Here is a 13,526-nt window from a genome sequence, read left to right on the forward strand (position 1 = left end):
TTGGCAAATAAAGCTAAACTCCCCTTGGCCACCATCAACGAATCTTCTGACATTTTGAGACGGACGTAGATGGAGTGGGCCACATCTGTCATGTTCTCCCAACCAGTGTCCCCTAGTGCTGTGTCAGAGACAGAATATTGGATGGAACGGATAATTGGGCTGGCCCAGGAAAGCATGTCTCACACAGAGTTATAGTGACAGGATGACATGTTGAATGGAGAGCCGTAAATATGGAATGCCTGGAGAACGGATTCTTAATGAAAACGTTTGCCAGGATGGACGTGCCGTATCATTTTGCCTCTGTCTCTACCTCTGTTCAAGTCTGGGCCGATAAACGTATCTCACCGGGTATGTTTCATTGTGTTTAGTGTTCTTACCTTTCAACTGGAGACCAATTCCAGCGCGGCTGCTCAGGCAGGGCTTGGAGGCTTCCTGGGAAACCTCTGGTTCCCTCGAGCCCTGGAAAGATGGAGCCGCTTGGGCACTGTCCTCTGCTGTGCTCTTCCCTTCATCTGGAATGTTCGTTTCCTCTGCCCCAGATCCTCTGTCTCTTCCCACATGGCGGATTCTTACTTGATCTTCAAGACCCAACTCACCTGTGACTTCTGTGCCCGGGGAGCGTCTCCCTTCTCCTCCCTCTTCCAAGCAGAGCTGTTTCCCTCCCAGGTCTATTTTACACCTGCAGCCGATGGCTCTTGCCACTGGAGTATATTCGGTTGTTATGTGTATGGCGATCTTTGTTCCCGGGGAGCTTTGGAGTCCGGGGACCGTGTTGTTCTCATCTCTGAATCACCAACGCTGTGTTGGATATTGCATTATGGTTTACTGTTGGCACCTGAAGTTAGCCACGCGGGAAGAGAGCGTGTTGGAGGTGGGTTTGCTGTTAACTTGACTTCTGTTTTTGTACTAGATTCTTCTGATCCTTTTCTTGATGCAAACCGACCTATACAATTTCTTTTCTTTCTCTCTTTTTGTTAGATTAGATCTACTGCACTTTGAACCTGTAAACACATTCACTTAACATTATACTTAAGACATTAATTTGTACTTAGCCTGTTTTTTTTCCTCATTAACCCTTTATTACAAGTCACGCTTTTATAGAAGTATGTGTGGATGTAGGTGGACGTACTCAGCCTCTTCTAAGACAGACTGGTGTTTGGTGAAAAGCACTGACACACAGGCAGGTGCTCACGGGTCCACCGTGTGTTTTTCTAGAGCACTCTCGCCTAATCTATTTTATGCCGCAGCCTGTTTTAAGTGATGCTGATACTGACAGTATTCATTATTTTTGGTAAATCACCCTTGAGTAACAAGTTAGCATAGAGGAGGGTAATTCCCTTTTTCCCATAGTTGTAGTTTCCAGAAATATGTTCTGATGGGAGTTTTAATCAGGGAAGAACTGTCCCCTTTTTTCCCCCCCCTTAGCCACCTAGCATCAGGGTCAAAGGACAATAAACTGTGTTATTCTTTGTGAACTGATCAGGACCTCACTGGAGAGGGTTTGATCTTGTCTGTCGTTATGTGAATTCACAGCTGCTGCTTCAGGACCACCCTGGTCTGGGTCGGATGGTGGAGGTGAGCTGTATATCTCTTAGCTAGTGAGCTGGGCTTTTGAACGTGGACCGTCCCCCTGGAGGGCAGGTTGCAACCAGAGCTGCTGAGTGTAATGCTGCAGAGCCACTGGGACGGTGGCCATTTGGTTCAGGGAAACCTGGTGGCACATGGGTGTGCAGCACGGGACATCCACGAGAGGCCACCCAGCCCTCCGAATCAAACCAGTGTTTCTCCCGAGCTCTTCTTCTGCTCTATGTTATCTTTCAGTTATTAATCATTTTTGGTAAAGGGTTAGTGATGTCCTGTAAACTTGCCAATGAACCTAACATGTGGCTGCTGGTCAAAAGTTCATAGTGTAGAGAGCAAATGAATTCAATCACTGTCAATATGTATTTTGTTATATTTTAAATTGAGCCAAATAGGCTTGAAGGTACTACTAGAAACTATTTTCTTAAGAAGGCTTTTCTTTTCTGCATGATATTACGCTTTCAAGAATAGTCAGGAAATTTTTTTTTTCGAAACAGAGAAAATACAATGAAAAAATTTGAACAAGGAATTGCTTATATCCCACTTCATGTTTTATTTCTAACTCGAATGCTTAAGGTTCCCGATGCTCCTGTGTGACCTGGACTTGTTGGGTCTCAGAATAATTGACTGCTCATGATGTCACTGTGCAGACCTCACCTCGTTCTTGTGAACCCTTGCCAGACAACGTGCTCTCTTAGCCTTGGCAAGAAATGTAAATTCTAGAAAATGATTTTTGAGAGCAGGAGTCATTTTATGTGCTACTGTCACTGTCAGGAGGCATAGCAAGCTAGCTTGGCAGACCTTCGTCATTCATTCATTCCTTCATTCATTCAGCAACTTTGTTGAGTGTTTGCTGTGTGCCAGGCACAGCAGTGAGTCAGTCACAGATATTTGCCCTGGGTGCGAGGTGGAAGAGGGGTAGTGGACCAGCTGATAAACAGTAAACATAGGAAGCAAACGTTCTGTGTGTTAGAAGGTGAGAAGGTCTCTGGAAAAGTAGAAATGTGGATGGGGGTAAGGTGGGGCATAGGTGGGAGGCTTGCAGTTTCAAAGTGAGGTGCTCAGGGAGGACCTCCCTGGGAGAAAGGCTGGGGAAAGATTTGAGAGAGAAGATCTTGGGGAGGAGCGTTCTAGGCTGAGGGACGTGCCATGCAGTGCAGCAGCCCTTAGCTGGGGCAGTGACTAGAGTGGCTGGGAAGTAGCAAGGCCTCTGGAGACTGGAGGAGAGGGCAGTGAAGGGGGGAACAAGGAATGGGAGAAAGGCAGAGAGGCAGAGGCGGGCCAGGTCATTCCTGCGACTTGAAACTCCCCCCTGGTTGCTCAGGTAACAACACCTGATAGTTTTTTCTCTTCTACAGCAGCTCTGAACTGGGGACATGTGGCAGTGGCTGGAGACATTTTTGATTGTCACAGCTTGGGGAGAGGGTGGTCTTGGCATCTCGTGAGCTGAACGCCCTGCAATGTACAGCCCCCACAACAGTGCTTTCCTATCACTAGTGCTGAGGTTGAGAAGCCCTGTTCTATTCTATAGTTCATCAGCTCTTAATGAATTTACTTTGTCTTTGAAGACTTAATAAAAGGAAAACATCAGAATGTCGTGGGAAAAGGCTATGGATCACGGCCCCTGGTTAGAACGCCTCCACAGTGGAGACAATGCTGGCTATTTCCACTCACTAGTGGGAAGGGCATTCAAGTCTTGCCTGCGTGTACATGTTCGTAAACTGGTGTTTTTATGGAGTGGTTAAAAAACTTGAATACATTGCTTAGAGGTAAACAGCAGTAATCTCACGGATAATCTTATTATTGTAGACCCCAGCAGGATTTTCTGATTTTGAAAGGGGCTAGGATGGTGACTCACACAAGAGAAAATGTTTACCTATATATGAAAAAAACAAACTGACTTTGAATACTTGGATTAAAAGCCACTGTTATTTGCATTTGAATGTCATGTTATTAGTGGGACTATTTTCCTTGGATTATACCAATCCTGTATTTTTCAGAAGTCAGTCATTTGTGTCCTGCTTTTCTTATTTTTGCTTTATCTGTATACCATCTGTAGTTTTCTTTATATCAAATAACTTTTATTTAAACACATTTTAGGAAACTTGTATCAGTTGCTGGACATGAAACTTTACCAAAATATCAGGAGACAAAAATAAAATAACATTAGACTCTAGATAGACACAGCTGCCTGTAAAAGATTCTGAACCTGAGACCTGCTCTATATTAAAAAGGAAGATTAACCAGTTTTAGGGAAGTGTTCAAGACACTAGTGCCAAAAAAAAAAAAAAAAAAACCCAAAAAAGGAAAAAGGAAAAAAAAACAACTTTCTTTGATTTAATCAGAGAATTGAGAAGGGAATAACTTTCCCATGTGTGCTTGAGTGGTATTTAATGTACCGTCCATGTGTTACACTTAGGGATATGCTGTCCCAAGCTGTCCATACTCTGAGGTCAGGTGACCGGATGTGGATCTGCAGCCTGGCTGACTGGGGTCAGAGCTGCAGCCTGAGAGTGTGGAACCAGCCTGTGGTGCGAAGGAGGCAGGTTCCCTGTGGCTCTGAATGACCACCAGCCGGCTGTTGACTGCAGAACTCCCCCAGAGAGGCACTCATGAGATAGCCTGGTTTTTCGTTCCATGTAGACTAAAACTGTAATCCCATTTCTTAACATAAAACAACACAGAAACCCCTGTAATTCAGATTTCTTACTATTTCAGATGAATTTCCCCCCTCTTTCCTTTCTCTGCTCCTCCTTACATACATAATACGAATTACCAAAATGTAATTCTCCTACATGCATTATTTGGATGGTTGAATATTTTTTATTAAGTCGTGCACTTTTTATTGAATGTTAGGATTTATTTATTTATTTATTTATTTATTTATTTTAGCAGTTATAGGACAGTTTTTGACCCGTTTTCTCTCTTTTCTGAAACCAAGGTCTCTCATCTTTGCAAGCCAAAGTGAATTCATTAATGTGTTGCTTGCTTGATAACTCATGTTGGGCGTGCAGCTCCAGGTGGCTTTAGGCTGGTTGCTGCACCTCATCTCTGTTTTTGTGGAAGTCACAGCTTTTCTCAGCTTTCTCAGGGGCTGCTAGACTCTCATGAATTGAGTCCTGGTAATCAAAGTCTCAGGAGGCCTATTTCTACAGAAACCGGTATTTATTAAGTGTCTGCTGTGTTCCAGGCTTTATATGACGTGGCCCCTGTGTTTAAGGGGCCTCCGAGTTTAGCTGTGCAGACAGAAACCGTCTACTTGGAGTGACTTCTTCATTTTATGTATAGTGTTGAAACCTGACAACTGTATAGTTCCATTTATTACCCTCCTACTTTATATTATAGTTTTTATTGTATCGTACTTCTGCATATGTTCTAAATTCTAAATATGAAGTTATAATTTTTGCTTTGTATTGCTTTAAACCATCGTATATACTTTTGAGGAAATTAAGAGGAAAAATAGTTTTAAAAAATTTATCCACATATTTGCCATTTCCAATGCTCTTGATGCCTTTTGAAGACAGTTTCCAAATGGTAACATTCCTTTTCAGCCTGCAGAACTTGGTTTAGCATTTCCTGTAGTCTCCATTGGCTGGCTATATTTGAAAGGGGGTGCTAGAAATAAATTATTAGTTTTTTCTCTTAATCTGATAATGTCTTTATTTTATCCTCATTCCTGAAGGATATTTCACTAGATATCAAGATGTGGATTGGCAGTTATTTCTTTCGGCCTGTTAAAGATGTAGTTCCAAGGCCTTTTGCCTCCGTTGTTCCTGTGAGGAGTCAGAGATCATGTGAATCATTACTCCCTGTATGTAACGGTTGTTTTTCTCTGCTGCTTTCGAGAGTATTATCTTTGGTAATCAGCAGTTTGACTATGATGTATCTAGGTGTGGCTTTCTGTGTATTTATCTTCTTGGGGTTTGCTAAGATCCTTGACCCTGTACACTTATTTCTTTCACCAGATTTGGGGAATTTTTGGCCATTATTTTATCATCTTCGTTCTGTTAAGTCCGTGCAATGAATTTTTGAATTTCAGCTATTGTTTCAGTTTTAGAATTTTTATTTGGTGCCTTTTTATAGTTAACATTTCCTTGCTGAGATTCCTTTTCTTATTATTCATTTTAGGCATATTTTCCTTTACATCCATAAGCATTTTTTAATAGTTGTCTTAAAATCCTTGTCTGTAGTTACAACATTTGTGTCCTTTTAGAGTCAATCTGTTTTGATTTTTTTTCCCCCTAGTTTAGCTAGTTCACGTTTTCCTGTTTCTTTGTTTATTGAGTAATTTTGGATTGTGACCTGGGTATTGTGAATATTATGTGTTGTAAAGTTTCTGGATTCTGCTCTATGCCTTCAAAGAGCGTTAGTTTCTTTGTTTTGTTTTGCTTTGTTTTGTTTTGTTTTGTTTTGTTTTAGTAGGCACTTAAAGTTGACTGAGGTTAAACTGTCACTTCGCCTCCCCTGTAGTGCATAGTACCCAAGTCTCAGTCCAGCTCTCTTAGCTATAGCTATGCTGTGATATTTGCCACACAAATGCATGGTTTAGGGGTGAAGCCAGAGTTTGGGCCAAGTTTAATATACAGGTATCCCCTCTCTAAAGTTTTTCTTTTTCAGAGAACCCCCACCCTCTTCACCAGACACGCACACTTTCTCTTGGCTGTGGTCGCCCTGAACACTGGGAATAGAAACATAAACAGTATCAGTAATATACTCTGCCCAGTGATTTAATAATAATACCGGCAGCTGATATTTGCAAAGTGCTCATGTGTGTCAGATGCTATATTACTCTGTGTGACTATCTAGCTATCTAATGTCATTTAATCTACACTACAACAGTCATCTGAGGTAGGCATCCATTTTTGGGTGAGAACACAGAATCAGACAGGTGACCTTATAAGGAGTAGAACAGGTATTTTTGACTCAAGGCCCCACACTCCTACCGATTGTATGTTATGCCTCTAACATCTTTTAAGTGAGAGATCTGGGATTTAATCTTTAGTTTTTCTGTTTTCTTTAGGTGCTTTTTTCTTTTTTCTTTTTCTTTTTTTTCTTTTTTTTGGCCATTGGTGTTCTACAATGTAAGTATGAATTTGTTATTAATCATTCAGTTCAGGATTTATAATTCTTCAAGTTGAATATTCATTTTTCCTTTCTGGAATAACAATTTTCCAAATTGTTAGCCATTATTTCTTTGAATATTGCCTCTTCCTATTTTTGCTAATCCCTCCTTCTAGAATTCCTAGTGGATTTATCTTAGACTTAGCATTCCATTCTTCATGCACCTTAATTGCTGTGCCTTGTTTTCCCACGCTGTGTTTCTCTGTGCAGTGTTTTGGGTGATTTTTGTCAGGTCAATCTTCCAGCTCACCAACTCTCTCTTGAGCTGTGTCTACACTGCTATTTAAGCTAGCGACTGAATTTCAAACTAAATTGTCTCTATTTTTCATTTGTACTTGGTTCTTTCTCAACTGTGCCTGCACCTCCCACCCCTCACATGCCTCTTTTTCCATTACGATATCTAGTTTTTAAATCCTACTCATTCTATGCATAATTATTTGATAGTCCACTTCAGGTTTTTCTGATATTTCTAGTCTTGGGATGCAAATCCTCATTTGCTGTGTCTGCTAACGCCTCCTCTTGGTGATGTGCAGCTGTGTGCAGTTTGAAAATCGTTATTGCCTATTTATGTTCAGCAGGGATTGTTTTATGAAGTTCCATGCTTATTGGCTCGTGAGAGTCCCTGTAGGACAGCTTCCCGTTTGCCTCTGCTGGGATGCCCGGAATCGGACTAAGCCTGGGCAGTGGTCCTCTCAGTAGCCCAGTGTGAGGCTCCCGCACTTCGCCGGTGGTGTGAACCTGGACTCTGCAGTCGTAGGTCAAGCAGGCCTGTGGTTTTGATTTTCCGAGAGTGCCTCCCCCCTCCTGCTCCCACCGTGACTGCAGTCCTCTTCCCACAACTGTCTCATGCTGGGGGCTTGGTTTCAAATCACTGCCCGTAGCTTTGATCACCAGGGGCGTTAGCAGTCTAGTGCCTGTGACATGTATCTAAGTCTTCAATGTTGACCAGAAGGGTGGCAACTTCTGCTAACTGCTCTCACTTTGATTTCTAGCCTTCTTATTGTCACCAGGGATGTCCTTCCTGCTTTCCTATATTTTAAAATATTTTATCTAAATTTCTCTGGGTTTTTGTTTTGTTTCATTTTGTCTTGTTTCGGTGGGAGGGAGTGCCTTTCTCTTCAGCTCCACCTAAGTTGTCGCAGATCCCAGTAACAGGGCTTTAGAGACAGTGGTCCAAAGCACATGCTCCTCTGGTAATCTGTACTGGGTTAGGGTAGTAATAATGGGGGTGAGATAGGGTAGTAATAATGGGGGTTGGTTAAGGTAGTAATAATGGGGGCGGGATAGGGTAGTAATAATGGGGATGGGTTAGGGTAGTAATAATGGGGGTAGGTTAAGGTAGTAATAATGGGGGCAGGATAGGGGACTGATGTTAGAATAGAATTCAGAATGTTAGTTTATTATTTGTTATAATGAGATGAATATTTGCCTAGAAGGCTAAGATACATCCAGGTTGATAGGTCAGTAGCTTCCCACTGGACAGTCTGGGATAAAAACTTGACAGTGCTTTTTCAGCCCATTCAGGTGCTTTTTTATATTTCTGTATCTGTCCTCAACATGATCACATCTTTCTGGAATATACAGGGCATTCTTTGAATTGCTATCTAAAGATCATTTTTCTATTAATTCCATCATCTCTGACATTTTTCAGATTTTTTCTATTTATTTTTCCTGATTATAGTCAGTTGGCCTCTTTTCATGCTTGGTAATATTTGATTAGATGCCAGGCATTAAGAATTTTGGGTGGTTCGATTTTACTGTACAAATGATATAAATCCAATAATATTGGAGTTTGTTACGATGTGTAGATAACTTTCTTGGATTGGGGTGGACCCCACTGAGGCTTGATTTAAAGCTCTGTAGTTCTCTGATAAGCAGAGTTTGTGAAGAGTGCCTGGGTATTTTGTGTTCCTTTAAAACAGCAGTTCTTCACCCAGAGTACACAGGTGGGCCTCAGGGGCTCTTCTGAAACCCCGGCGCTGTATGAGAAGTCTTGAGCATATATGTCTGTGGACGCCATCAGGTTCCAAGTCTATGTAACCCTCAGGTTTAGGAACCACTGCTTTACACTTAATGTTTTAAAGTCCATCCAGGCTGGGCGTGCATGCTCTGTGAACATGTGGGGTGGAAGATGCAGGCTCCCCCAGCCCTGAAGCATACCTGAAGCTCACACGTAGTGACTCTGGTTGGGGCTTGGCTGTGGCCCAGTGTGGACTCAGCCGTCCTGGGCAGGGACCCTACAGAGAAACGACACATGACTGTCACACATTTCCTTTACAAATGTATAATTCTTTATTAAAATTCTCTGAGTAACTGTTATACAGTGTAAATTTTTAATGGGCTCTAATTACTAGCCTAAAAGAATTAGTTGAGAAAAAATGTGGTTAGTGTTTCAAAGAAAAGTCAGCAGCGAGGCACCAAGTTGTCATCCCTTATTTTAGACTCTTACCAATCACGTTGCCTGAGTAGCCGTGGTTTCCCTGTCCACCAGGTAACAAGCCGCTGCTTTCTCACACCAGCAGTGCTTCTCGCCCAGCAATTTCAGTGGGAGGGATCGTGGGAAAGCATTTGCACCCCTGCAGCGTGGGAGCATGAGGGCTGGGGGCCAGGGTCAAGGTTGGCCAGACCACGGGGGGCCAGATCCCCGGTGTCGACATGCATTAGCTGACTTTTTCCAGCATCCCGACGGGCGAGGGTGGGGTTTTATGTCCGCCCTACAATGAGAACATGGAAGCTTAGACAGGTTGAGTCTCCTGCTCTGGTCACGCAGCTGGTAGGCAGTTGTTGGGGAATTCATTCCATCCCAGAGCCCGTGGGCTCAGCCACCCACTGCACGAGAGGCAGGGAGATGCCTGCCCTTAGAGCAGGCTTAGGCGGCGGAGCTGGTGTGACCGGGGGCTCCCCTTTGGGACGGCGTGAGTTAGAGGAACCTGTTAGGCATTCCTGTGGAGGGTCTGCTTGTGTGTTACTGGGAGTGTGGGTTCACGGGATCCGTGTCACTGAGTGGATGGAGCTGCGTGACAAGGACATTTATGACAAGCGATGAGGCAGACTTTCTGTCAGATTCTTGCTTATGGGCTCCTATTTCTTTCTTTTTTGGGGGACCCTTTTAAACCTGTTTGCATAGAATTCCATGGCCATTTTCATCAGGGTGAGCTTCTCTGTCCACTTGCTCCCCGATACGGGAGATGCCCCCATCCATATTGACTAGAGGTGGCTGGCGCCTCATCAGACCAACAGCACTAAAAGAAGGGCTTGCAGCTTTGCTGTGGGACTTCGGTCTTCTCACCCTTCTCCTGGGTTATAGACCTGCTCACTTCGTTTAGGTGACTTGCAGGACACAGAGGCTTTGGCTGGTGAGGGCTGTGACAGCGGAAAGCGTGCTCAAGCCATGTGTCTGCCCAAGTGTGACGTGTCACAGCTGATGCACACTTACGAGTGTGTTTTCCCCCTCTCCCCCTGCAGATGGATTTGAAGACTATGGTCCAGATTGTGACAGCATGAGGGTGACAACCTTCTTGGACATCCCAGGCCACGATAACCTGCCCCCGCTCGCTCGCCTGGAAAAGTATGCTTTCAGCGACAACGTCTTCAACCGGTAAGCTCAGCGTGCCCTTTGCACCTTACAGACCTCTGCTGCGTCTGCTTTACGCTGACACTGGTGGCCACGTCTCTGTGACAGCTTTGAGGGGACTCATGGATGGGGTGAATGTAGACTGTCTCCGGGATGCTGGGATTCTGTTTGAATGGCATCATTATTGTAGCTTTCCCATTATTCTTGCTGCAGTTTCACTGACCACCTGGTAAGCCAGGAAGGAAATGGTGAGGAAATTTAATGGTGTTTCAGTAATTAGGATTGCTACCTGGGTTCTCCCACGTGTGCGGCGCTCAGAAGGTAAAGTGCACGGTGGAATCGCGAAGCCTCTGTTAGCACCGCTTGCTCGTCTGTTCCTTGACTTCACTGTGCCCCCGGGACGCTCATGCAGCTTCCTGCCATGTTCTGTTGTCACGCCCTGTGGTGCTGGCAGGAACCTACTCCAGGCTCTGATTACACCTCTGACTTTCAGCAGATGACCTGGACTCTTGGTTCATGAAAAAAGCAGAAACTGAGGCACCTCTTTCCATTTACGATGGGCACAAACTTGGACCTGAAAGCGTCCTTCGCTCCTGCCTCAGAGGGGGAAGTGTCTTCCTGTCCATGCAGTCTTCTTGTCTCCATCCCTCCATCAGCTGTGCCGTCTATCTTCTGTATCTTCCTTCTCGCCCGCTGCTCACGCCCTTTCCTTCCACTCACAGACCCCTGCATATCTCGTGTCCTCTGGACTTCTCCACCTGCGGCCGTCCATCATATCCTCCCACGTACACCGTCCTTCTGTAAAGACTGGGTGATACTCGCTGGGTCTCTTTTCTTACCTTCCATTTAGTCTTAAAAAAATATTATTCTATGCCTTTGCATTTATTAAATCATAGCAGGCTCACAGTAATTGCTACTGAGTGAGTCCAGTTATTATCCCAATTTTACAGACAGGGAAAATGATGGCACTCTGAACAGCGGTGTCTTTTGATGAGCAATCCTTAATTTAAATGTAGTTCACGATCTATCAGATTTTTCTTCTATGGTTAGTGCTTTGCATGTCGTGTATAAGAAACGTTTGCCTCCCCCAAGGCCACTAAGATATTTCCCTATATTGTCTCCTTGAAGTTTTATTTGTTTGACCTTTCACATTTGGAATTGCTCTTTCTGTTGGTGTGTGATGTGAGGTAGGGGTCAGGTTTCACTTCCTTCCACATGGCATGCAATGGACCCAGTGCCATTTATTGAAAATGCTCTTTTATCTGTGCTCTGCATTGTCCCTCCGTCTTAAATCAAGTGTCCATTTGTGGGCCTTCGAGTCAGTTCTGTTGGTCTGTTGATCTGTCATTGTCCCCCAACCACACTGTCTTCATCACTGCAACTTGATCATCAGAGTCCTGGCATCAGGCAGAGTAAGCCTCCCACTTTGTTCTTTGTCAGGATGGTCCCGGCTGCTCTTGGGCCTTTTCTAGATGCCTCTTAGCACCAGTTCATCACTTGCCAGAGAAAAACCGGTTGGGATTTTGATTGGAATTGCATTGCATCTATCAATCAATTTCTAAAGAATTGACATAGTTATGATATTTAGTTTTCTAATCTTTACATTTTAAAAGATTCTCTTCAATTTTTCTCTCTCTGTGTGTATATGTATAATACACACATCAATCACTGTAAAACTATACTATTAATACATAGTTTTCTGTTGTGGAGATCTGTATCTTGTTAGGTTTAGTTCTAGGTATTTGATCTTTTATGCTAATGTAAATCGTATCATTTCTTGAAATTTATATTCTAATTGTTGCTGATATATGAAAATGAAATTGATTTTTATAGTTCGATGGTTGTCTCCATTGTTTAGCTAAGTTTACTTGTTAATTTTAATTACTTTCCTGTGGATTCTTTGTGTTTTCTATGTACTTACAATAGTATCTGAAAAAATGATAGTTTTATTTCTTCCTTTTCTATCTTGTTTTTTATTTTTAGTAGCTACCTCTTACCAGCTTAAGAAAATTTATATTTCTGGTTTATATTTTTTATTAGTTAAGAGATTGTTTTTAAACTTTGAAATAATTTCACACAGAAAACTTTCAAGAATAGAACAAATTCTTGTATATCTTTTACTCAGATTCAGTTGTTAATATTTTGCCACATTTGATTTATCATTCTATCTTTACTGTATTTGTACATTTTTTCCCCCAAACCATTTGAGAGTGAGTTGTAGACATCATGTTACCTTTCCTCTAAAATACCTCAGTGTGCATTTTTCTAAGAACAAAGACATTCACCATTCACTGTATAATCACAGTACAATTATAAAATTCAGGAAATTTCTCTTTGCTACAATACTGTTATCTAATATATAGATTTTAATCAAATTTTTCCAATTGTCCCAATTTTTCCAATAGTGTCCTTTATATTAGGTTTTTGTTTGTTTGGTTTTAGATCCAGAATGCGTTTCTTTGGTCTCCTTTAATATGTAACAGTTTCTCAACCTTTCTTTGCCTTTCATGATATTGTTGACATTTTTGTAGAATACAGATCAATTATTTCATAGGATAACCTTGCGAGAGTTCTTAAAAATCTTCAATGAGGTCTGAATTTTATATAATGCCTCTTTTACATCTATTGAGATTACCAGATGGTGTTTTTTTTTTAAGATCTCTCTTTTAACTTTCTATAAAACTTCTTTAATTGTGATCTATAACACATACAGATAACTGGATAAAACATATATGTAAAGTCTAAGGAATGTTCAGGAAGCAAATGCCCAGGTAGCCCTGACTAAGGCATCCCGGAAGCCTGCCCTCCCCGAGTCCTCCCCACCAGGTGAGCTCGGATGGTAACCAGTTATGTTTGGTAAACATCTTCCTTCATTCTGTGGCTTGTGTTTTAGCTCTCCTCATGGTGTTCTTTTGGGGACTAGAAGCTATTCTTAATGTGGTTAAATTGATCAGCATTTTCCTTTATCCTTAGTGTATTTTGAAGGTTTTAAAAAATGTCTTCCTCTACCCCAAGATCATAAACACTATTCTTTTATATAACCTTAAAGGCTTTAGTTTTCATTTTTCTCTCACCTTTAGGCCTATAAGCTGTCTGATTTTAATTTTGGTTCATTGTATGCAAGAGAGGTGCAGCTTCATTTTTCTAATTGTCACGATACCACTTATCAAACATACACTCTTTCCCCAGTGCTCTGGGGTGCTCCCTCTGGGATAGTCAGTATCTGTCGGTGGCAGCCTCTGTCTGGACC

At 42.5% G+C, this 13,526-nt stretch overlaps 1 protein-coding gene across 4 annotated transcripts in view; it reads left to right on the forward strand.

Annotated features, from left to right (window-relative positions):
* The window catches only part of LOC109380112 (serine/threonine-protein phosphatase 4 regulatory subunit 1-like), a 65,666-nt gene that overhangs the window by 8,355 nt on the left and 43,785 nt on the right, over positions 1-13,526 (forward strand). For all 4 annotated transcript variants that reach the window (XM_019637373.1, XM_019637374.1, XM_019637376.1 and 1 more), the window contains one exon: positions 10,168-10,300. In XM_019637373.1, coding sequence (XP_019492918.1) covers positions 10,168-10,300 — 133 coding nt within the window. The remainder of the gene's footprint in view (positions 1-10,167; positions 10,301-13,526) is intronic.

Source organism: Hipposideros armiger, unplaced genomic scaffold (assembly GCF_001890085.2).
Source record: "Hipposideros armiger isolate ML-2016 unplaced genomic scaffold, ASM189008v1 scaffold_32, whole genome shotgun sequence".
Lineage (NCBI taxonomy): Eukaryota > Metazoa > Chordata > Mammalia > Chiroptera > Hipposideridae > Hipposideros > Hipposideros armiger.